Source organism: Cornus florida, unplaced genomic scaffold (genome assembly GCF_030987335.1).
Source record: "Cornus florida cultivar Cherokee Brave unplaced genomic scaffold, ASM3098733v1 CherokeeBrave_3.0.0_Hap2_Chr09, whole genome shotgun sequence".
Taxonomy (NCBI): domain Eukaryota; kingdom Viridiplantae; phylum Streptophyta; class Magnoliopsida; order Cornales; family Cornaceae; genus Cornus; species Cornus florida.
In genome coordinates, this window is record NW_026775579.1 from 86,122,804 (window position 1) to 86,150,003 (window position 27,200).

Here is a 27,200-nt window from a genome sequence, read left to right on the forward strand (position 1 = left end):
CTTCTATAATCTTCAATAACCATTCTAATGAATGTAAAATCTTCCATAATTGTTTTTTTTAACTGAGGTGGCTTCATTAGGTAGCAATGTGTTATCCAAATATTTTGTCTTCTCTTGTATGCGGTAATTACACATTTCACAGGTTATTATGCGACATTTATGAGAATAAATATATTGTGAAGTTTAATAAGTAGGGACACTGATCACCTTGACCATCAAAATAAACTATTCACACAGTTCTGCAAAACTAATTTCACACCTTTGCCAAACTAATTTAACACCTAAATTTAACATTTTTTAATTCTTTCATTTGTCATCCGTTAGTGTAAATTATGATTTTTTTACTTGAATTGACATTAGTTAAGCATTCTAGCGTATTTGAAATCTTGGTTAATTGTATGATTTTCTTCTATAATCTTCAATAACCATTCTAGTGAATGTAAAATCTTTCATAATTGTTTTTTTTTTAACTGAGTTGGCTTCATTAGGTACCAATGTGTTATCCAAATATTTTGTTTTCTTATGTATGTGGCAATTACACATTTCACAGGATATTATGTAACATTTATGAGAAAATATACATTGTGAAGTTTAATAAGTAGGGACACTGATCACCTTCACCATCAAAATAAGCTATTCACACAGTTCTGCAAAACTAATTTCACACCTCTGCAAAACTATTTTCACACCTAAATTTAACATTTTTTAATTCTTTCATTTGTCATCTGTTAGTGTAAATTATGATTCTTTTTACTTGAAATTGGCATTGGTTAAGCATTCTAGCATATTTGAAATCTTGGATAATTGCAGGATTTTCTTCTATAATCTTCAATAACCATTCTAGTGAATGTAAAATCTTCCGTAACTATTTTTTTTTAATTGAGTTGGCTTCATTAAGTACCAATGTGTTATCCAAATATTTTGTCTTCTCATGTATGCGGCAATTACACATTTCACAGGTTATTATGTAACATTTATGAGAAAAAATACATTGTGAAGTTTAATAAGTAGGGACACTGATCACCTTCACAATCAAAATAAGTTATTCACACAGTTCTGCAAAATTAATTTCACACCTCTGCAAAACTAATTTCACACCTAAATTTAACATTTTTTAATTCTTTCATTTGTCATCCGTTAGTGTAAATTATGATTTTTTTTACTTGAAATTGGCATTGGTTAAGCATTCTAGCGCATTTGAAAATTTGGATAATTGTAGAATTTTCTTTTATAATATTCAATAACCATTCTAGTGAATGTAAAATCTTCCATAATTGTTTTTTTTTTAACTGAGTCGGCTTCATTAGGTACCAATGTGTTATCCAAATATTTTGTCTTCTCATGTATGAGGCAATTACGCATTTCACAGGTTATTATGTGATATTTATGAGGAAAAGAACATTGTAAAGTTTAATAAGTAGGGACACTGATCACCTTCAGTATCAAAATAAGCTATTAACATAGTTCTGCAAACTAATTTCACACCTCTGCAAAACTAATTTCACACCTAAAGTTAATTTTTTTTAATTCTTTCATTTGTCATCAGTTCGTGTAAATTATGATATATTTTTTACTTGAAATTGATAGTTGTATGATTTTTTAGCCCTTTTCATTAGTTCGGTAAATATTTTGTATATATATATTTTTTTGTCACAAGTTATAGAAACTGACTTTAACGTTTTGATGGACCTTTTGCTTCTTGTAACATTTATACTGAAGTTATCCCAATGGATAATGACTTAAGTATTAATGATGTGAGAACAAGCATTCCAATCGTTGCCGAAATCAATATTTCTGAAAACTTAGTAGCAGAAGTTGTCAATCCCATTGACATAGAATTCACACCAAAATTGAACATGCAGTTTGACACTGAGGATGAAGCATACGACTTTTACAATGCTTATGGGGGTAAAGTTGGATTCAGTATTCGTAAGGATTATGCAAATAAAAGCCGTAAGATAGGAAATATTACAACAAGCAAGTTTGTGTGTTCCAAACAAGGTTTTAAGGTGAAGGACAAGAGGGATATCCATACAAGAAAGCCAAGGACTGAAACTTGAACCGGTTATGGTGCACTGATGCAAATTAGATATGACCGCAAGAAGGGAAAGTACGTTGTATATAATTTTGTCGAATCTCACAATCATCCTATGATAATTGAAGAATGCACACATATGATGCCATCACAACGAAGAATAAGTGTTGCCCAAGCAATTGATGTGGAATTGGCCTGCCAATCTGGAGTTCCACTTGGTAATGCATTTGAGTTACTGAGCAGGCAGGCTGGTGGGAGGCAATCAATTGGCTACGCCAAAGTTGATCAACAAAATTTTCTAAGAACAAGAAGACAGAGTGAGTTAGAATACAGAGAGAAGACATGGCTGATGAATTATTTCAAAATTCAATTTTGTGAGAATCCTTCATTTTTTCACACCATGCAGTTGGATAGCGATGAAATGATAACTAATATCTTCTGGGCAGATTCGAGAATGATAATTGACTATGGGCATTCATCCAAAGCAATCGTCCTTTTGCGGCTTTTCTTGGTTTGAATCATCATCGGGAGACTGTTGTCTTTGGACTAGCATGGATGTATGACGAGACTGCCAATTCCTTTGCGTGGCTGTTTGATTCATTCTTGAATGCAATGTCAGGTAAATAGTATAAATGTAATTTTTTTTTTCCTTTTCGCAATTATTAAAGGCTGAAGTTGATCATGCCATTTTTTAACCCTTTCCTTTTTTTTTTTTTTTTTTTTTTTTATATATACTTTTTCAATATGATTCTGATTTTTATGTAAATTACTTGTGGTTACTTGAGTGAGTTTATTGTTTGTACCTTGTAGCTCACCAGTAACTTAATCATATTTGAAGTCTACTACACTACCTGGAGATGTTAGAATCTTTGCTTCCCAAGGGTAGTAGCAACAGTCATTTATTCCTTCCAAATACCTGTATATGTTTTCCTGAATACAAATACTGAATAATGCATTGACAATACTCGTGTATAAAGTACTAACTTTTTCTTGTATACGTACATGTCCATTATGTGCACTCTCGGGTTGAGTTTGAGTCATATTTTAAAAAACAAGCAGAGAAGAATAATGAGATGAAAAGAGAAATGTAAAGAATGTGGATTGTGTGAGGTGAAAGATTGGAAGAGTGCATGTGGTTAAAAAAAAAAAAATGAATTGGTTTAAGATTCCATGTAGGTTAAAATTATAATTTAATTATCTGTGCTGCACCTACTTAATTAGAAGTTAATTATCAAGGAGAGAACGATGAATAATCTCTGTTTTTCTGTTTCTATATCATGGAAAAGAAAAACAAAAATAGTTGCAACATTTTATTGTACTCATTTTGTCAAATGTCAAGGGTAAAATAAGAATTCTAACTCCTCTATTCTTTTTGTTCACATCTTTTACACTAAAAGGATTTAGCTCAAATTATAACTCTTTATGTCTTAAAAAAAATTTATATCTCTTTAATAATAATAATAACAACACAAGGTGTTGTGGGAGATGTAAAGAATGTGGATTGTGGGACTTACCTAAATAAAGTCCTTTTATTTTTATTTCTCTTTTCATCTCATTATTCTTCTCTGCTTGTTTTTTAAAATATGACTTAAACTCAACCCGAGAGTGCACATAATGGACATGTACGTATACAAGAAAAAGTTAGTACTTTATACACGAGTATTGTCAATGCATTATTCAGTATTTGTATTCAGGAAAACATATACAGGTATTTGGAAGGAACAAATGACTGTTGCTACTACCTTTGGGAAGCAAAGATTCTAACATCTCCAGGTAGTGTAGTAGACGTCAATTATGATTAAGTTACTGGTGAGCTATAAGGTACAAACAATAAACTCACTCAAGTAACCACAAGTAATTTACATAAAAATCAGAATCATATTGAAAAAGTATATATAAAAAAAAAAAAGAAAAAGAAAAAAAGGAAAGGGTTAAAAAAGGGCATGATCAACTTCAGCCTTTAATAATTGAACATGGCCATTCTTTTTTACCTTTTTAATGTGAATTACTTTTTCAAATGAAGATATTTTATTGAGCCATAATGTTCTTGCCTTCAAATTTTCAATACTATTAAAAATTTTAGTGATGATGTATGATAAGATTGCCTATTTATTTACATGCCTTTTTGATATATTCTTGAATGTGATGTTAGGTAAAGTACCACAAACGATTCTTACTGACCAAGATGGTGCAATGGCAAAGGCGTTGGCACAAGTTATGCTGAGGACAAGACATTTACTTTGCACGTGGCACATCATGGCAAATGCACAGAAGCATGTAGGCACCATTTTTAGGAATGATGAAGGGATTAAAAGTGTGCTGAGTCAATTCATGTACTGTTATGATGATGAGGATGATTTTTGTATACAATGGGATGTAATGTTAAGGGACTACAATGTTGTTGGTAACACATGGTTGAACAATTTGTTTGGTTTAAGAGAAAAATGGGGTTATCCATTTGTTAAACATTGGTTTACCGCTGGAATGCGGACAACGCAGCTGAGTGAGAGTCTAAATAGCTGCTTGAAAGAGTACTTAACTAGGAAAATGAGTATTCCAGATTTCTTCATGCACCTTGACAGGCTATTGTCAGAGAAACGGTACAAGGAATATCAAGCTGAGTATGGTTTACTCAGTAAACTACCTAGACTTAAACAAAATTGTCCCATTCTAAAACAAGTGGGCAATATGTACACGTTGAAGATTTTTGAACTTTTCCAGGACCAATTCATAGAAGCTTGTGTGGTTGCTACCGTGGAAGGAACAAGTTTAAATGAAAATGGATTACGTGTTTCTAGAGTATCTGTTCATGATGGCAGTATGGATCGGACTGTGACAAGGTGGGATGATGGCTTTCTAAGTTGTTCGTGTGGGAAATATGCAATGGAAGGTATTTTGTGCAGCCATGTACTTAAAGTACTGAAAGATAACACTCATTATTTCAAAGAATTACCTTCTATGTATATACTAAAAAGGTGGACGAGAAAAGCTAGGGATAACAGCGTACAAGACATCCGTGGATGTGAAATTATTGCTGATCCTAAACTTGAAGTACGCAGAAGGTATAGGATGTTATGTCATTTTTTTTTACAGAAATCAGCTCATTTGTATCCGAGAAAGAAGAGGTATTCAATAATTTGATGCTAAAGGGGATGAAATGGAAAAGGAAACACATTAATGTTGAAAGGCAATGTTTCGATGTTGAACAAGAGGCAACCAATTCAGCTTTTTCAACTGAAAGAAGTAATAATCATGAACATAATGAAAGTATCATTGGGCAAGCCATGACCGGAAGTAATGCCAAGGGTATAAAGAATAAAGAAACAGGTGGTAAGGGACCAAGGCGCAGGAAGAAGAATAAGTTTGAACAATACATGCAGAGAAAAAAAAACTATGCGAAACGAAAGGTTAATTTAATTTATTTTTTATTATTTGATAATTTAATTTTCCAGTATATGTCATTAACATTTTGATATTAGCAATGTCATAATTTTTTTTTACAATGAATAAATCTATTGTTTTGTAGAAATCAAATGGCAACAACAGTGTTGGTGCAGGGGTAGGTGGCAGTGGTACCGTGCCACCTATTACATATGTACGTCTGAATGTGAGTTTTCTCCTTTTCTTAAATGAAAACATTGATTTTTTATTTTTTATATATTATTATAATTTTTAGTATGATAATCTCTTAATTAAGAATGTTTATATTGAAATAAGGGTTGTGATATTCCTAGCAACGCCACTTGGATTTACGAAGATCATCACCCATGTGCACGTTTACATTCGGAAACAAATATCGACCAAATGACATATTGTCCTACCACTAACTTCAGTCATCCCAGGACTCCACCAACTGAACAGGTATAAACAAACTTTTATTCTGAACTAGGTATATAAAAATTAATGAACATTATTTCATACTTTTGAAATCCATTAGTTAATGAACATTGAGAATATATTGGCAGGGGACTCTATTTGTTTCGTATCATGAATGCCGATTCTCAGATTATCTTGTAAGTTTATCTCTTATAAAATTTATGCTTCTGCAATATATTCTAAACATGTATGTTTTAACTTTGCATTAATTAACGTATGTACAAACATTGTTTTTGTATGATCCATTTTAAGGATGTTGATCACACCAGTGGTGACCGTAATTTGATGCCAATGTCGGAAGAGACAACATCTGAGATCAACCCTCCAGCTCGGCAAAATTTGTTTTGAGTTAAGAAATTCTTGACAAATTGATGGTGTATAGGTATGCTATGGTTGATTGATGATAACAGAATATGGTGGTAGAAAAAATATATCCCTTTTTGTGTAAAGATTTGTAAATGTATAAATAACTTGTTCACTTTTGTTTTTTGGGTTTTTTATATATGGAAAATAAAATGGATTTTTATTCAGGCCTATTTATGTCAATTAAAATATGTATGTGTACATATATTGTTTGGTCCATTTTGTTTGTGATTTGGGACGAGTTGAAACCATTAATTTCAAGGTGACATGGTTCCGTGAATGGCATCTGACTATTTTCTCCAATGATGGCGATACTTAATTGCCTCTTGCATATGGCGATTTTATGTTAGACAGTGCTAATTAAATTATCCATCCTAAAAGTTCCATTTTGTTACTTCAAAAGTTAAATACAACATCACACTACATACATCACATTACATACATACACATATATCACATTACATACAGAAAACGACGTCAACGGTTATCATCAGTTGACTATGACTTTTTCTCCAATGATGCCAGACACCATCAATATGTGGAGATCGCAATGGCAAAGATTACAATTTATTTTCTCCTCATTTATTTGCTCGACCATCCACCATTTGATGTGAACCATGTCACCTTCATAGTTCGGTGGTCTATAATCTTCCTCACAACAAGCAGGAATGTTATGAAATAACCCATTTGACCACCCTCTTTTCACTATTGAAATCATTTGTTCCCTCCGATGTTTTATGATCAGTTTATTTGTTATGTCTGTGTTCATGTTCGAAAGTTGTTGAATACCATTTACTTTATCAGCATCATTGCCATATATTAATGCAATGGCTAAAGCAAACTTACAACCAGTATGCTGAAGATATGCACCTTTGGTTAGAATACTTAGCCCATCTACCCGATTTTGATGCAAGAAAAATAGCTCCTACATCCAACATAAAGTTATTAAAAATAAACCCAATTAAATTACTTTCACAATTTAGTAAAGTGAGTGAAAGCAACGTACCACTCCGAAGACAAACATAGCCTCCAAATTGCCATCATCAACACACTTTTGCATGAACACGCATCGCAAATAGGAAGTATCACTGGTACCCTCCGTTTGTATTTCGTACAAGGATTTAAAACTGAGATGTCGTAACATATGTGGCTCCAAACACACCATAGCTAGCTTATGAGAACTGCACATATTTAAACACTTTTAACTTTTATTTCGTGAATGAAGAAAATATTATAAACATAAAACAATAATGTACACTTAAATCCTTACCATTGTTGAAGTTGTAGTAGGTCTTGAAAATTATTTGCTGCCACTTTACTAACCACCTCACTGAGCAACGGTGGTGGGAGTTCTTCTATTTTCATTTTTAGACTACTTGTTTTGTGTATGCTGGTTACCTTTTGGGGGAAGGTTAACCATTGGTTTACCAGAAAAGGAAGAACTTATGTTGGATATATAGTCAATATGCATAGCCAATTAATGTGGTAGGTTAGGATTAGTTGAACACGAAATTGTGTAATAAGTTACAAGTGTTAGCTGTAAATGTATAATTAAATGCACTGCTTGTTTGATATGACTAAGTTTATCTACAACTCCTCTATTATATATAGATATTTGGTTGAACCGGCAAATCTCCTCTAAGTACATTCACTATCTCAACTAAGTATTCACATCCTGCTATTTAAGTAATAGCACATATGAAATTATCTGAATTCACCATACTGTTTTTCTGATTTGAAGTGAATATAGAGAAAATAATATGTGTGTGTGTGGGTGCGCGTGTGTATATTAATAAGAAAACATAAATTTTTTTTAAAAAAATTAAAAAAAATACAATCTTCACCTTCATAATTAAGTATTCACACCCGGCTGTATAAGTAATATCACATACAAAACTATATGAATTAGCCAAACCACAATTTTTAGTATGTTAATTCAGACATTTATTATATTTTGTCTTTTCATGCATAAAGAGTATCTTATAATTTTTACTAAAATTAAAGAGTTATATAAGAAACACTTATAAATATTGAGAACTGCTAGTCAAAATGCCACAACATCCTAACTTTAAACAAGCTATAACAAATGGAGCTGCAGAATAATTTCAAACAAAAAAGATTAATTTCCTATGTCCTTGTATTCAATTACATCAAAGGATCACACAAGTCTCCAATGAAAGCTTTCAGTTCTGAAAATGGAGAAGAATTTAAGACAGCCTTACGTGAAAGCTTTCAATTCTGAAAATGGAGAACAATTTAAGACAGTAGAGACTTGCTAAAGGATATATGTTAATGAGGTGAACATGACCCATGTTGCGTAGAATCCTTCAAAATAAACCTGACGCCTTAAAAGGCCCTCAAAAATATGCAGAGGATAGAGTGTGTTTCAGACCTCACTAGTAGGTATTTATTTATTTAATTTGATACGTCAATATTAACTGTGAACTACTCAAAAACACCATAGTGGGTGCAACCATTTACTTGCAAAGCATATAAAAGCAATAAAATATACGCTCTGATAAACTTAGATTTCCTAAATGAATCAACCAAATAAACATGTTGAGATATGAAAAGTAGTTAAAAGATTGACCAGATTCAGTATATGAATACAGAGCCCAACTTTTTACAAAACTACCCTGTTCCCAAATTTATACAAAACTAACATGTACAAAACATTCACATAACAGCCCCATACAAGCCTGAATCGTTACAAGGTAGGACAAAAATAAAACAGAGTAACTTTCATGACAAAAGGCATTCCATTGACAAAAATTAAACCTTAACATAGCACCAGTTTCATCACCACCTAAAATTAAAGCTTGCAACCTGGTGTAAATTTAACTTTTCTCCCATGCTTGGTACTGTTGTTCAAAATCTCTTGCCTACATTCGTTCAAAGGATCGGTCAAAAGTTGTAGTGCCATTTCTATACGGATCACAGTAGAGTCCGTCTGTACCATTACATAGAAGTAACATACTGTTAGGAAAAAATATATATTATGTTTAAACCACTGTAAAATAGATAAATATTTCACAATGACATTATACTAACATTGAAGCTTCCCAACAATCTTCTGCTATCCCATAACTCCATGAACCTCATAAGAAAAAGTCCACATGAATGTCTGAACAATAATTAAAAATTGTATAAGAGAGCTACTGAGGAAGTTCATATCAAACATATAGGTAATAAGTTAAACAACAAAAAGATTTCAAAAGTATAAAGTCAAACATACGGGTTAGGCTGCACGGGTAAATCTTGATGCTTTATGATATCATAAAAATCCAATTTCTCTCCTAGTGCAATGTCAAGAAAATCTTTCTGCAATACAAAAACAAAATTACTAACAATATGATCATATCAAATTAAAAAATGAAATGAATTAGAATAAAAGAGTTGTATACCACCAATGAACAATAATTTGTGTGCCTAAAACCAAGTCCGCTACTACATATGTAATGAATAAGCTTATCCGGACGGTGGATGACAAACAAGAACCAATGATTACTAACGTATGCAGGGAAATAGAACTGTTAAGCACACGACATATATTAGTAGTGGAATATTGTCACAACCAGAAACCATAGGCAGAAGACATGGATTGTTAAAGAAAATAACATACCAACTCAGATTTATGAAAGTCGCTGGTCTTTGTTTTTAATTTTCTGCAGTATTTTTCCCAAGCGCTCACCAAGCGTTTCCTGCGTTCCTCCTTATTACTTACAAACTCCACATTCTCATCCCTGATGTAACTTACTGCAAAACTGGAAAAATAGTACTTCATTTTCTTCTCATCCTGTTTTTTGTTTAGAAGCGTCGAATAACAATCAATTACCTATAAAAAAGGAAAATCATAGGTTAAGGACAAAAAAAAAAAAAAAAAAACCAAATTTAACATGGACTAAAAATATGAATGGGGTTAATATTCATGTAATCCACTCACAACATTTGCCACCCACTCATCACCGAACATCGTAAGAACATCAGTCCGATTTAGTTGTGCAGTATCAATACTTACCAATGTTTCACTAACATAACAAAATAAAATAAGTATTTAAAAAACATTAAACATAAGATTAAGCATAAAAAAGGGCATGCCTAGAATCTGTCATATCCATTACTTACATTTTGTCACGGTCAGGGGCTTTGACATATTTAAACAACATTTTGTCATCAGTACTAAGTCTAATTTTTTTCTTAGACTCTGTTTGGTCCCAGGGAGAGTGTGCATATTGTGACCTACCTCGTCGACGACCACTAACAATTTCTTTGGGGACATAATCATCAACTCCTGTCATGTATAATCAATATCAATTATTAATTTAAGGTAATCATAATAGGATAAATGAAAAGATGGTTGAGCATTTAAAGAATTATACCTATAGGGATGTTTGAGAAATTGATATCCTTCTGTGCCTCTTGCACAACATTTAAGCCATCTTCAACACCCTCCCCTGCAGCCTCCAGATTACCTGTCCCAACATGAGCCATGGATTGGTCAGTATTTGAGATACTGGCTTCGACATTTGATTCTTTTACATGATTAAAGCACTTTTCAACTTGGTCAGAATTGTCATCAACTCCACATTCATCGTCAAATTCAACAATGTCATTTTCATCAATATTTACTCCTTCACCGCTTATTCCATGAACCACCGAATGGGGATCGGACGAGTTACTTTGCGGCTGCATATTCAAATGTTCACCACTTTCTTCTCCAATACTCGTGCGACCTGAACTAGTGTTACCTTCCACAGTACCTTTCTTTCGTTTCTCCCGTCGCCTTTCCCTAATGGATTGAAGTCTCCTGAAAATTTGGTTAGTATTTTGAAGTTGCATCTTCAATTCTTGAAAGCAGCACTGCACACATCAGATAATAGGTTAAGAAGTTGCGATCTTATGACAATAAGAACAAATACACAAAAAAAACATAATGTAATGTAAACTTCATAAAAATATCCATTTATTAATGGAATGTATATTTACCTCGTATTCTGAGTCCGAACTTGTATCGGCAGTTGGATTGGTCATACGAGATGTAGAATGTGAGGGTGACGAATAATAATCACTGATAGGGACTTCATGACCACTTGTAGAATTGGTTGTGGGACGAGCCTATCACAAGTGTTTTACACTCGGTTATAAAAATGAATACAACTATAATGCTTTAATTAATTAAAAATTAAAAACTACAAGTACGAAAAAAATTTAAATTACCTGACCATGTCCAAAGCCTCCCATGTTTTCCTCCCATTGAAGGCTTTTCTTTACATTCTCATCTATCCAAAAACTCACAGATTGGACATCCCCTTTGCCGGGCCATTTCACATCAACTCGGATGAGATATAGTAACTGAATTCAATGACATCAAATAATTAACATATATACACTTGCCCTGAGATATAGAGGTTTGAGGAAAGGTTTTTCTTTATCCCATATACTAAGTATTTTAAAAGGTAACATTCAGTAAAAAAAAAATAATTATACCTGCAGAAAAATTAAACACCCTGTCCAACTCTGTCTTTCTTTTCCCGGCTTTTTGAGGGGTTCAACCAAATGTTTATAAGTATAACCACACCAGTTGTAAGTCCTAATTGAATTGACTTTGTTCACAGATTAAAACCCCCTTAGGTGGGCATTACTCCGACCATTTGGCCTTAGGACTGTTGCACATGCAAATAAAACAAATGCTTGCTTAAAATCGTCACCAACATCAAGTTGTGTAACCTTGTCTTGCAAAGCATTTATGTGCATCCCTCCCGGACTACGAAATCCACAGTTATTTATCCATTCTGCTTCAACATCAGAACCTTCTGGCACGTCCGTCTCCCCACAAGGCAAGCCAAATATGAAATTGACATCATGTGCTGATATAGAGATATATTCATTATGGCCGACTCTAAGAAGACCGGTGTGGCAGTCGAAGTTACTGAATATATAACGAAAGAGGTTACGATCCAGACGTGTGCATTTCAAGTTCAGTAACTGCCCAAAGCCAATTTCCTCAATTGCTTTGATCTTCTCAGCACCAAGTTGGGATACACATTTGACAAATTGATCGATCGAGCATCTGTGCCAATGATTCTGATTTTTCTACGGATAAAAGTTCAATTAAATGATCAATTACAAAACAAAAATACTATAAACAAGGGAGCATGCCTCAAATAATGAAACAATAATAAGAGGGAAGGGAAGGCAAAATGACATAATACTTTTTGTTTGTTTTGGTGCATTTTTTTTCCTTTCCGCTTCTTCCTTTTCCCACTCATCCTTGAAAGGTTGTTTTTCAGTTTCACTCATTTTATTCCAAACTTCTCCGGCATCTTTACTGATTTGTGCATAATCAACTTTTCTCCAATTCTTGGAAGGGTTTTCTACTTTGCACTTCTCTTGATAATATTTCCTGAAATTATAAACACAATGAATAATTAAAAATTTTAATACCATTTAAAATTTTCTAAACTTTATTGTTTAATTACATTGCGACTTTGTTTTCCATACATCAACATATATATCACTAAGGTAAGAACATTGGTGCAATACATCATTTAAAAAAAAAATATAATTGAATCAAGTTTAGTAAAAAAACAGAAAAGTTAAAATCAGTACCAAGGATCTTTATAACATTACTTGATAACATCACAGTCCACAAAATAAGTCCAGCACAAACAATTTTTCATGTGCCTTTTTAAATGGGTGCGAATCCTCTGAAGTGAAATAATGAAAAGAGCGACATCTATTTTTTTGTTTTTTTCTTCCAAATATTAAAAAAAAACATACACTTAGCTATAGAATATTTAACATATCTTTGAAAATTTTTGGGCAAAGTTTACTGTTAATTGTCACACTCACCACCTTCATCATCACCGTCAAAAGAAAAAATTTGGCAAATTTTTTTATTAATTGCCACACTCAACACCTTCACCATCTAATTAAGGTATTCACATAGTGCTGAAAAACTAATAGTCACTTATAAATCTAAGTCAATTCAACATAGTGATGTTATATATACACACTTATATACTAATATATATTCAGTACCTTAGTCTCAAAGCATTCTTGTATATATATATATATATATATATATATATATATATAGAGTTATTATATTTCTTTCTAATCAATATATATTCAGTACCTTAGTCTCAATATTTTCTTATTTTATTTCTTTCTAATCCAATTTTTGTATTAATCAAATCAATAACTTCAATAAAAAATATATGGAAACAACATAATTTATCATTACAAAAAGAAATTTTTTAAAATAATAACAGAATACATGAAATTTATAATAATTTGATCTCATTGTCATTCAGGGTTTTGAAAATATACCTAAATTTGAAGAAGCAAGGTCCATGATGGCTTACAGTTCGTCCCTTCTGCTTCAGTTTTGAACTTCCTACAGTGTTTTTCAAACTCTCACTCTGTCTCGATTGACAAATAACCTTTCTACGCTTTAAATGACCTCCATCTTCAATCTCATCGCTACTACTTGATGATTGAGATGGAGAACTGGCAGAAGGAGAGTGTGAAGCATCATCACAATTACTTTCACTATCTATAACAATTCTTTTTCCATTGCGTTTAGATGCCACATCTTTTTTTTTTTTGTTCATCTCCTTTGGCTTTTGTTGCATTTTTTCCTTTTTTTTTCAGTGCACTTGGCCACATGCTTAATCCTTCCCATTTGATGTTCCTAGATTATGAGTTCATAATGAGATGTTGCACTTATAAAAACAGAGATCATAATAAGACTTTAAGTAAATTTAGAAGCATAAAAGTTAAAAGTTACAAGCTTAAAAGATCATATTATTTATATTTTATTTAAAGTTAAAAGTTAAATTTTATCATATAAAAAAAGCATCCAAAAAAACACAGTCACATGTTAATTTAAAGAGGATTTTGAAAGGGATTATGAGGTATTTAGTTGTCAACAATTTTCACTTTTATGTTATTGAATTTTTAACACAATCACGAACCTACTTCAAAATTGGAGAATGAATATTGTGTGGTTATAGACTAAATAATGAATTGGCAGACTTCACAAAATTTCGCATTCATCAATTCTTATTTAGTGCAATAAAAGAAGAAGAAGAAGAAGAAGAAGAAGAAGAAGCATATTGAAGGGATTAGATGCCTAATGACTAAATAATGAAAGTCTGCAAGCTACTCTCTTGGCAGACTTCACAAAATTTCGTATTCATCAATTTTTATTTTGTGCAATGTAAATAAAAAAAATGGAATTTCAATGTATTCGTAAATAAGAAATTATTGCAATTATTACAAAAAACATACAGACTTTACAAACATATATATAATTTTACCTTTTGCAGTCCATATTGGATTATTTTAGTTCACAAAGTGATGTAGTGTAGAACTTATAAATAGTTTAGTTATTTTAGACATAAATAGTAATTACTTGAGTTATATGTTAGTTTTTAGCGATTTCTGGTTCTATGACTTTAACATGGAGATCTCCACATTACTTAAGTAAGTTTATGCAATGCACATGTAAACTTAAGTGTATAAAGTATGACGCTTGGAGCAACTGTGGTCTTGACATGTAAGCAAGGAGAATACTTGGTTGTAGGCTATGTCACATAATTCTAACATAATAGAGAGATTGGTCTTCATTTACATCAAGTTTCAAAGTGATTTAGGGTACTTGAGAAACCAAGTACACTGATATTCTGTGATTGAATCTAATAAGGAGCTTTATTGACATACTAGAAACAATGAGCCCCCTAAGCTACTGGTGGAATGACCAAACAGACAGAATAAAATTAAAATTTGGAACTTGATGTGGAAGAGTAACACAAAAAAAACCAATACATGATACATAAACTTAGCTTTACCATATTTTCCAAGTAAATTCTTAGTTCTCCTGATTAACTCGACTTGTTAAAGCTACTCAATTATGAACTACTCTTTTCTTTGTCACCAACTCATGACCTTGTCAGGGGCAATCCATCACTCATCCTAGAGGTTTTCTTAACCACCACATTTACTTATATTTTTCTGACACTTTAAATGGTGAACTTTTCATCACCATTATAAATTTAATCAATTTTGCCTCATTAGTAAAAATATTAAAACTGAATTCAACAAGCAAGTTGTAAAGATTTAATTAAATTTACAAATGTAGATAAAATTTAGACAATAAATCATATCAACGGTAATCACAACTGTGACCACCTTATTCGTGAAAAATAGCAGCATCTAAGAGCATAAAAAAAAGAGTAAGGAGCTTTATTGACATACTAGAAACAATGAGCCCCCCAAGCTACTGGTGGAATGACCTAACAGATAGAATAAAATTAAAATTTAGAACTTGATGTGGAAGAATAACACAAAAAAAAACCAATACATGATACATAAACTTAGCTTTACCATATTTTCCAAGTAAATTCTTAGTTCTCCTGATTAACTCGACTTGTTAAAGCTACTCAATTATGAACTACTCTTTTCTTTGTCACCAACTCATGACCTTGTCAGGGGCAATCCATCACTTAGAGGTTTTCTCAACCACCACATTTACTTATATTTTTCTGACACTTTAAATGGTGAACTTTTCATCACCATTATAAATTTAATCAATTTTGCCTCACTAGTAAAAATATTAAAACTGAATTCAACAAGCAAGTTGTAAAGATTTAATTAAATTTACAAATGCAGATAAAATTTAGACAATAAATCATATCAACGGTAATCACAACTGTGACCTTCTTATTCGTGAAAAATAGCAGCATCTAAGAGCATAAAAAAAAGAGTAAATTCGACTTAACTAAATAGAAACACAAAAGCGAAGCAAACCGTGGCCAGAGAAGAACCCAGAATCACGGCGCTGGAATTTGACGGCAAGCAAACCAAGGCCGGCGAAGATAGCGAAGCAAACTGTGGCTAGAGAAGAACCCAGAATCAAGGTGCCGGAATTTGACGAACCAAGGCCGGCGAAGATAGCGAAGCAAACCGTGGCCAGAGAAGAACCTAGAATCACGGCGCCGGAATTTGACGGCAAGCAAACCAAGGCTAGCGAAGATCGCGACCAACAAACCCGCTGAATTTCGACTTTCCTTTCTTTGTTCGAAACCCAGAGAATTTAGGGTTCTTTGCCGCCGTTTTCTTTTCTTTGCAGGGGTTCGTCTTTTCTCAGATTATCTTGGTTTAGGGCTAACTCTTTTGTCAATAGGGTTAGCTTTTTGAGTATTTGTTTTTTCTTTTTATGTAATAAATTACCATATAATTTAACGGAAGACAGATTTAACGGAAGAATGCGTTTTGCACCATTTTAGTGGAGCCTACAGACATATTACAAACTGAAGCATACGTGGCCAAACATAGGCCTTTCATCAGCTCACAGCAGGGGACTGTAGGGTAATGAACAGCAGGGGATTTGACCCCACATTGAACATTCTATCAAACTGTTTATAGTCTAGACCGAAAATGAAAGAAAATAGAGAATTCAAATAAAATTGATTTTTTTTTTTTTGGCACACAAGCAAGCATTACATAGAAACACAAAATAAATCAGTCTTAGCCAACTCAATTATAGATGAAGGCACATGCTCTAACACCATATCAGGATGGCTAAGATACCTTGAAATATTTGCAACTGCATGAGCAACATAATTACCTTCCCAACAAATATGCGAGATGGTCGCCTCCTTAAACCAACTCAGTGCTTCTTTGATATCAAAAATCAAAGCTGAGAACTCTTTCGGAGGAGTCACAGCACCCAAAACTGCATCAACCACCAATTTTGCATCACATTCCACCCAAATACATTGGAACTCCAGATAATTGGCCCACCATAAAGCCCGACGCACACAATGAGCCTCAGCACAAGCTGCAGATACAACAAAAAATGATTTCAAAGTAACCGCATCACTTATAGACCTGGCTGAATCCCTGAACACAACTCCACCACCCGCGGCTCGTGACCTTTTACAAAACCAGGCATCAACATTACACTTGATCCAACCATCCGTCGGAGGCTTCCATAACTTCTGAGGTTGCAAAAAATTGAAAATTAGTATGTAATCGACCTCTCCGATTTTGAGCCTCCATAAATTCTGAAAAGCAGGAACAAGCTATCGCTGCCACTTGCCAAAACAGAAAGAATTACACTCTTTCCACAATGCCCAAGCACAGAAAGAAATTCACAGCAATACTTTTTATTCATAAACTGACTTTTCAAGTTAATAATTAAAATTCAATCCATTTAAATGTACAACAACAACAAACAGTTTTTTTTTTTTTTTTTTCAATTACTTAGAGAATTAAACAATCTCTTAATTGTCAAATAAGTAATATATTGTGACTTTTGAAAGTCTAGAGTTATTTCTATAACAAAATTATTGAACTCCTATCTTATCATGTGCATTACAAACCACTTATTATGGAAATCCGTTGGGGACTAGAAACACATGAACTACAGATTTAATCTAAAAGTGTTAAACAATAACAAACGCTACTTCTTGTCCATTTTTTCGTCAACTTTCTCCTCTATCTCTTTCACTTTCTCCTCTATGACCATCCCATATTTTTCATGCATGGCTCAAAACGGCAGCCGGTAGCATCAGTTCAACTCCTTTTTTAATATTTGTTACCGTTAAGACTCCATCTATTTATAGACTTCTACATGGCAAATAAGTGGTTAAGATTAAATCAACCTTCTTGATATTTTGACACACCTTCAAAACTTCATAGTAATCTAAAATATTCTTTTCAAATCCATTGCATTGTATTAATATCTAACATATATTACACATTGCTCACGAGCGGCCAGCACAATGCCCTAGACTAGAAATGTCTTTGCTGTGGGGTTGGGCCCTGTTTTGTGATTGGGTTATTGTATGCTGTGTTGATGGGCCTTGTCTACTATTCGTGGACTGGGTCCTTGCTTGGGCTTTGCTTGTACATTCTATTTCATATATATATATATATTCAACTTTAACTTCCAAAACAAAACAAAAACAAAAACAAAAAAACATGATGTTAATTGTCTCACTTGTAAAAAGAATTCATTAAACACTGTCAAACTGTTTATAGTTTAGACCAACGAAAATGAAAGAGAATAGAGAATTCAAATAAAATTGAATCAAAATTCACAACAAGTAATCTTTAATTATAAACTGAATAGCTATGTCTTTTCAAGTTAATAATTAAAATTCAACCCATTTAAATGTATAACAACAACAAACAAGCTTTTTTTACAATTACTTAGAGCTATCTGCATTATTGCCTGAATTAAACAATCTGTTAATTGTCAAATAAATATATTGATTGGGAAATCATCATTAAAACAAACATGGATTTATGTAATATATAAACGGGAATTAAGACAAATTAAACTATCTATGGAGTACAAGTCCATAGCAAAATTTTCAAGGATATAGTTTTCACCATTTGCAAGTGCCAATTACCAGTCATGATTGTAGCAACAAATAAACAAACAAATCTGTAAATAACAAGAAAATGGCCTTACTTGAGAAATATCAGTATTAAAATATCAGTATACTCGAATAACATTGAATTGAACTTCCAGTGTCATTATTGCAAAGGTATAAAAATAATATACCCTCAGAAAGGACACTGTCCCCTTATGTTAGTGAACAAAACCCATAAAAAACTCTTGGGAATCTCAATTATTCCAAAAAAAAATAGTGGAAGTAAAATGTTATCGGAGGCCATGCTAAATAATTCAATTGATATGAGAAAAGTAGGCCAATTCTTGAGTACAAGTAAAACAATTTCCCCATATGCGACAAAAGAAATTCCATTTTAACTCTATTCCTTCTCCAATATAAATTGATATAAAAAATAGTGGAAGTAAAATGTTAGCGGAGGCCATGCTAAATAATTCAATTGACATGAGAAAAGTAGGCCAATTCTTGAATACAAGTAAAACAATTTCCCCATATGCGACAAAAGAAATTCCATTTTAACTCTATTCCTTCTCCAATATAAATTGATTTGCGCATTTGTCGTATCACGCCACTTTGTTAATACAATTCTGTTTTTCTTCATGATATAAGAGTCAACTATCCTCATGCTAAAATGCTCCGCCTACTGGTGGCATTTCTTGTCGCCAGTTGGATCCTGCCTTTGTTAATTTTATTTAGTGATCTGTTTTCAGTCTCTTCGTTGAAAAAAAAAAAAAAAAAAAAAAAAAAAAAAAAACTTACTAATAGTAAAAATATGCATCTTTATCTTGTGAAAAGGACGAACAAAAACTCGTTACAACCGCCCACAAGTCTTGAATTATTTTCAGTAACCATAGTATTGACGTTAAAATCAAATATGCTGCTCCAACGATCATTGCCATCACCACTCCTATTTTGGATGACACCAATCCGAGGTTTCAAATTTTCAAAAATTTTGCTTAGAATTTATTTCTTTAACCAACCACTGGACAGTTTCTTTTTAAGGTTAAATGCTGCAAGTCTATAATTAAGGGACAGTTTCTCAATGTTTAGCAGTTAAAATTTTTTTTGATTGGAATTTACCTTGTTGTGACTTAGTTTTTGACAGGTGGGTGGAATTGCCTGAACATCGACTCTAAAAAAATTTTGTAGACGCCTAAAATTTGTGATGGTCTAATCACCATTGGATCGGTCAAGAAGTCAAATATTTCTTAATTAATTAAATCCCATAAATACGGGTCCCATCAATAGACAGGTGTCAAAATCCTAAAGGGTCATACCTTTAAATGAATTCAAATTGATTTCAATATAAAAAGAAACAAATCATTTATTTGATTTTAATATAAAAGGAAACAAATCCTTTATTTTTGGAAAATTCGCACAATCATTGGGGAGTTTCCAAATCAAACGCCCCACCCTTGGCCTATAAATACAAGGCCACCTTACAAGAGAAAAGGACACACCGACAGAGACATAGAACACACACAGAGAAAGGGACAAACAGAACATTGAAGCTCTGTGCCACACCTACGCCGTTCTTCATCAAATCCTTTCAACATTCAAAGATTCTGAAGAACAATAAGCACACAAGTGCCGTTCTCCTTCGAAGACTTTCAAATCCACTATTTGAGATCAAGCCTCACCGGCCCTCGTTCAGAAATCCATTCGAGTTTTCTTCAATTTTGAAGAACTCAAATACAATCCAACCACCGGCCCAAGATCAAGCTTTTGAAGCTCTTGCGCCAACATTCTAAGGAGATTCAATCAGAGAGAGATTCTATATTGTAATAGAATTGCCAACAGTGTATTCATTTATTTTATGATATTATTTAGTAAAATTATTGTTATCGCATATATTTTAGTTCTAGGTTTTCCGGAATCAAAATTTGTGTATACAAACTTTTCTTTCTTTTGCCAATCATAGGCAAATCCTTTCTCAGGGTGACGTCAAAAAAAAAAAAAAAAAAAAAATCAATCAAGATTGGCAACTTTATCATCAATTGGCATAATAAGTTTGAGGGTGAGTATTAAATAAATAAGTTGAGAGCATCAAACAATGGAAAACGAAAGCAATGAATAAGAAAATAATTGTGCAAAGAAGATCAAAACAGAATGCCAGAATGAAAGAAGATTGAAGGCTAGTAGGAGTGAAGAAAGCTTGCTCAAAATGTGTGTCTCTCATGCGATGGTTAAAAGGAGACAGGAACTCCGCTTTTTTCCCCATAAATCGCTCATATGCAGAAGGAATAGGAACAGAATCTCTAGTATTCATAATGAAGATGGAACTAAGGTTGATAATCCTAAGGAATTTTATTTTATTTTTGGTTAAAAGAATCCTAAAGAAGTTGCTTCAGCTATTTTTGATTATTATCAAAAGATTTTGGGTAGTACGTCTAATTCTGGGAAGGATTCTCCATTTGACATTATTGATAAGCATTTATCTTCTACTCAAGTTCAGAATCTGATTGCTCCTATTACTGCTGCGGAGGTTAAAGCTGCTTTGTTTAACCTCTGTCCATCTTGGTAGAGTGGAAATGTGAGGAAAGGGAAGGGAAGGTGATTAAAAATAGTGTTTGGGTAAAATGGGTGGAAGAAAAAGAGAGGAGAGGAGAGGGAAGGGAAGGGTTTGGAGGGTTATGTATAGCTTTGTATAGTAATTTGCTTGTTCTCCCAAAAATAGGAGGAAATGGAAGGAAAGGGAAGACAATGGGTGATGAAGGAGTTGTGATGCCAATTTTACCATCAAAATTACACAAGTTTGTAAAACAATATACATACAAGTTAGCAGTTGCAGAGAGAATGAGAGACGGCGGGCAGCGGCTGACGGCGAACCCAAACTGGAACAGCGGCGATGGAAACTGAAAGATGTGGGTTTTGATTTTCTAAACAATCTGAAATGATATACCGATCCGGGTATTGAACTTTTGATTCTTGTAGACAGATAGAGAAACTAAAATATATAAGTTTTGAACTTCTGATTGTTGTAGTGCAGAGAGAGAGAGAAACTGAAATATATGGGTTTTGAACTTCTGATTGTTGTAGCGCGCGCGCGCAGGGGGGGGGGGGGTTGGGGGTTGTTGAGAACGAGAATAGAGATGGAGGCGAGATTGGGGAGGCTGAAATGATTTGCCCAATTTTTTCTTTTTTTTCTTTTCTTGTTATAGGAGACTATATATATATATAAAATAGAGATGGAGGCGAGATTGGGGACGTTGAAATGATTTGGCCTAATTTTTTTTTTCTTTTCTTGTGCAGGTATGGGAGAATATATATATATATAGTGTGTGTGTGTATATATATATATTTATTTATTAAAATATAAAAGGGTAGTCAATTTATTAAAACAATTCCCTTTCCTTTAATTCCTTTTATTTTTCCAAACATAATTATTATCCTTCCCTTTCTTTTTTTTTCATTAATCAACCAAACACAATAGGAGGTTAAAATTATCATTCCCTTCCCTTTCTTTCCCTTTTCTTCATAACTAATATTATCATTCCCCTTCAAACCCATCGTACCAAACATTCCCTCAAAGGCTCTGACCTGGTGGATTCAATAAATTTGGAAAAAAATTTGTGTGAGCAACAAAGAATAAATATCAAGGATTTGAGGTTATTGGACAAAGTATATTTTAATATTTTAATAGTGAGGTGTCGAAAGAATTGAAATATTTACCTAAAGTAGGGAAATATGTTAGTTTGTGTGAAGTGAATAAATGAAAAAAATTAGGATATTTACCTAAAGTATATTTCAATTTTCAAAAATGCTAGACACGTTTGTTTTCTTCACATGCAAGTTACGGATTTATTATCAAATCATTTATTTAGTATGAAAAAATGGTTGGGAACATTAGACTTTGAAATTATGAATTGGTTGATGAGACTTACTAGTTTGGGGCTGAAATTTGAAAGACTTATAGGCTTATAGCCAGTATAATATGGTTTGAAAATTTTAAGTAATTAAATACATGAATTGATTAGATTGTCAAATTTTGTTTTACTTAATTTCACTGGCTGTGGGACTGTTTTATTCAGCAAAAATTTCACTACCGATTTGGTTATAATTATTGACCAGCTTAATGACGTTTTTGAATGATATAATTTTTTTTTTTAAGAAAATGTGTTTGAGTAAATTATTATATTTTTTCTCTACTTAGATTCCATTGTTTGTTCTCATTAATTGTTCAGGTTTTTTTTTTTTTATTTAGAAAGTACTGAAATTATTTTTCTTTCAATTGTTCAAAGAAATTGGACCATAAAGTATAAGTAAAAAAAAAATCTCTAAAATATTACTCCTTCCATTCCACAAAAAATGTCATATTTGGGGAACCGTGACTGTTTGGGAAACTGTAACTCACAAGTTCTCCAAACATGACATTTTTTATAGGACGGAAAGAATATTAAACAAAGTTAAAAATGATAGTTTCCATAAACACAATGAAAAAACAGAAAGAGATGATCTAAACTAATCACTAAAAATTACTAACAAAAATTAAAAGAATTAGAATACATATTATCAATCAAAATTTACCAAACATTTAGATACCGGCAATTAATCCTTAACCGAGTCCAGGAATTCGTCTCACCATGTTCCATCATCAACCATACCTCACATCCAACAAACTAATACCAAGTCTATCCCTTTCTATACAAATTGGTAGGGACACTTCCTCGAATTTCTCATTCACTGCATCGAAGAAAACAATCGCACATGTTTTTGTTTTTGTGTTGCCAGAGGTCATCACTTGTAAGTGATACACGCCGCTCACATTAATTCTATTTCGACCGTAATCAGGAAAATAAGAGAACTCTATAGCGTCTGTCCAAGATTTTTTCTAAAAGAGTAAACGACATAAAAAATTTCTACATCGAAAGAATAGGGTTCACCGATGAGAACCACCTTGTAATCATCAATGGAAGAATCATAACACAGTCCACCAAATATAAAATCAATAGGAGATGATAACTGTTTGTATGTTCTTGTGGATGGATTCCACAACAATCACGTTTTGTCGTGACATGAATCCAATTTCATAGTCTCTGGAGTAAAAACTATGTGGATTGGACGCCCGGTAAAAAAAGGTTTCGCTTTCCAATTTAATGGATTGCTGTAGGTGAGTTTTGATGAATTCGAGTTCAGAGATTAAATGAGGTCATGGTTTACAAAGGCACCTGAATTGTAACAGAGACTTGGACCTTGGTGCGTCGCCTTCTATTGTATCCTTTCTTTGCTTTTTGCATTTTCTTTTTACCCAGCCCTTCTCTGTAATGCTACGACAAATTTCATTTTAAAAAGTGATAATTACCAAAATTGTTTTTTCAAAAAAGAAAAAAATACAAAAATATCTTTTGAAAGTTGTGTGGGGAACACTAAGGATGCATTTATGTAATATCCAGGAATTTGTTTAAAGCAATTTTTGATGGTAGTGACAGTAAAGCAGGTAATTTTAGACATTTGAGAGATTCAATAAATTTGGATATGAATATCAAAAATTCAATATCATAAAGCATGTTAAACGGGTCCTAAAAATGCATTTAAGTATATCCAGAAATTTATATAAAGCAATTTTTGATGGTAGTGACAGTGAAGTAGGTAATTTTAGAGATGTGGGAGATTCAATAAATTTGGAAAATTTTGTGTGTGAGCAAGAAAGAATAAATATAAAGGATTTGAGGTTATTGGGCAAAGTATATTTTAATAGTGAGGTGTCGAAAGAATTGAAATATTTACCTTGGGATATATGTTAGTTTGTATGAAGTGAATAAATGAAAAAAATTAGGATATTTACCTAAAGTATATTTCAATTTTAAAAAATGCTAGACAAATATGTTTTCTTCGCATGCAAGTTATGGATTTATTATCAAATCATTTATTTAGTATGAAAAAATGGTTGGGAACATTAGATTTTGAAATTATGAACTGATTGATGAGACTTACAAGTTTGGGGCCGAAATTTGAAAGCCTTATAGGCTTATAGCCAGTATAATACGGTTTGAAAATTTCAAGTAATTAAATACACGAATTGATTTGATCGTAAAAATTTTGTTTTACTTAATTTCACTGAAAATTTAATTATTTATGATTTTTCGAAGTTGGCTCGTGGCTGGCTGTGGGACTGTTTTATTCAGCAAAATTTTCACTACTGATTTGGTTATAATTATTGACCAGTTTAATGACATTTTTGTGTGATATAATTTATTATTATTTTTTTAAGAAAACGTGTTTGAGTAAATTATGTCGTAGCTATGCTTTGTATTTTATCTTGAGATTTTAGTAAAATAGAAGTAAACTATTTACTGTTTGTTCAGAATTTTACCCGTTGAAAAATATGTAAACGATGGTGGAAAACAAGATTGTTCATGGTCAATTTACTACAGAATGCATTACTTGTGTATTTTCTTATTTGACGGCTTGTAGAATATACTTTGTTGAAATATTATTATATTTTTCTCTACTTAGATTCCATTAGTTATTCTCATTAATTGTTCAGTTCTTTTTTTTAGAAAGTACTGAAATTATTTTTCTTTCAATTGTTCAAAGAAATTGGATCATAAATCATAATTTTAAAGAAATCTCTAAAATATTAAGGTAAATTACACTCATATCCCTTGAGGTTAGGTCATAACTCAGATCCTTCGAGATTATGTCATATTTCAGCTAAATAAAAATTTTGGTTTTAACTTTCACTTACACTTAATATACTTTTTGGCATCCGACACATGCGAATTGATGCGAATTGACCATTTTACTCTTAATTTTTTAATACAAAATATATATAATTTTAAAAGACAAAAAAGCCCCTATTCCCTCTCCATATGAATTTTGAACACTTTTTTCATTGTTGATACATAAAAAAGTATGGCTAGATTTTTTTTTTTTTTTTTTCAATGGTGCAAAGGTTCATTTAACAACAGCAGTATGACGATCCTCTAACCTTGCTATCAATGAATTTGTGTGATATACTACTAGTTATCGCATAAATAAAATTGAGCCATATCTGTTTCAAAGATAAGGAAATCAAATTCTGGATTTGACATTTCAAAGTCTCCCTCAAATGTCTGATTCCAATATATTGGGTGTCTTATGAGTGCGTTAGGTGCATCACACACCAGTGGGAAAGTAATGATGTTTTGTAATAATACTAATCACCTGGAAAGGAAAATTATTTTCTGATTCGTGAAAACTTAACCCTCTTAAGGAGTCCAGAATGCAATAAGGAAAATAATACATTGCATAAACTATGAGGTCTTCTACTTTGAGAAAAGGAATATGAACCACGATGAGTGGGCTGTTCGGTGGTGAAACGGGTTCAATTGTCTGCCGATGCTTGAACTCGATAGTGACCACGGATGAAGCAACATAGAGCTCTCAAGAAACCACCGACGAAGAGCAAGAAGGATTGTGCTCGGTCGACGGTGAGCACAGGACGTTAGGGACTGACGGTGGTCTATGGGTTCGGTGAGAACAGTGAATTGGCGACGGTGAAGTGACTGGAGATGTTGGAGCACGGTGGTGTTGTTTTTGGTGGTTGTTGTGGATTGGTTTCTTCATCTTGCCGCGTTGCTCCATCTTCGTCTTCAACTGACCGTCGTTTTCATCTTCATCTTCAACTTGCCCCAATTTTCTCCTCTACATCTCTCCATCACAATCCCTAATTTTGGTGGCTGAGTAAGATTAGGGATGATGAGGAAAGAGAGGAGAGGAGAGAGAATGCCACACCACGTGGAAAATTAGAGGGGTAGTTTGGTCACAAAAATAGTCAATATGAGGTCAAAGGGTAATATAGTCATTTACTACCTCAAAAATACTCTGACTCATAAAAAATTGAGATTTGAAGTGAAAGCGAAATGCTAAACTACTAATTCAAATATAAGTGAAATCTAAAACCAAAATCTACATCTAGCTGAGAAATGACCTAATTTTAGGGGGTTTGAGTGTAATTTACCCAAAATATTATTAAACAAAGTTCAAAGTATTCATAAACATTAGGAAAAAAAGAAAAGATGGTAAAAATGAATCACTAAAAACTACTAACAAAAATTAAAAGAATTCGAGTGTATATTATCTGTCAAAACTTACTAGCTAAAAACTCCTATGATTATTAGGCTCTTTCTAATTGAGAATAGATCTTCACATGTCAAAAGACTCAAAACGAGTTGGTCAAATTGCACAGGAAAAAAAGAGAGGAAAAAAAGATCGATAAATCGGCGCTACATCAATATCAAAATTAGCTTACCAACATAAATCAATATATAGATTCAATATATACTAGCTGTCCAAAAAATGAATATAACAAAATAATGACATGAATTTGTCTAAACCAGAGAATCATAATTACCCCTTATGGCACCCTTAAGCAAGAGGGTGGGAAAACTAAACTTTCCACCACTGAAATCGCATTGGTGTTATGGGTGTTATCTACCCAAAACTCTCTTCCAAATTCTTCCGGATACATCTACGAGTGAGTTTTTTCATTAGCATGATAGACCGCAATGCTTTAT

General features: G+C 32.7%; 2 protein-coding genes across 2 annotated transcripts; both read left to right on the top strand.

Moving 5' to 3' along the window:
• Window positions 1-1,727: 1,727 nt before the first annotated feature.
• Window positions 1,728-2,552, top strand: LOC132273065 (protein FAR1-RELATED SEQUENCE 5-like). The gene is made up of 2 exons (XM_059774098.1): window positions 1,728-1,981; window positions 2,090-2,552. Exons 1-2 carry the CDS (start codon window positions 1,728-1,730, stop codon window positions 2,550-2,552), a joined length of 717 nt encoding a protein of 238 aa, XP_059630081.1.
• Window positions 2,553-2,590: 38 nt separating this feature from the next.
• On the top strand, window positions 2,591-6,259 carry LOC132273066 (protein FAR-RED IMPAIRED RESPONSE 1-like). Its single transcript, XM_059774099.1, has 7 exons — window positions 2,591-2,654; window positions 4,188-5,097; window positions 5,202-5,442; window positions 5,562-5,642; window positions 5,753-5,896; window positions 6,001-6,048; window positions 6,164-6,259. Exons 1-7 carry the CDS (start codon window positions 2,591-2,593, stop codon window positions 6,257-6,259), a joined length of 1,584 nt encoding a protein of 527 aa, XP_059630082.1.
• Window positions 6,260-27,200: the final 20,941 nt, after the last annotated feature.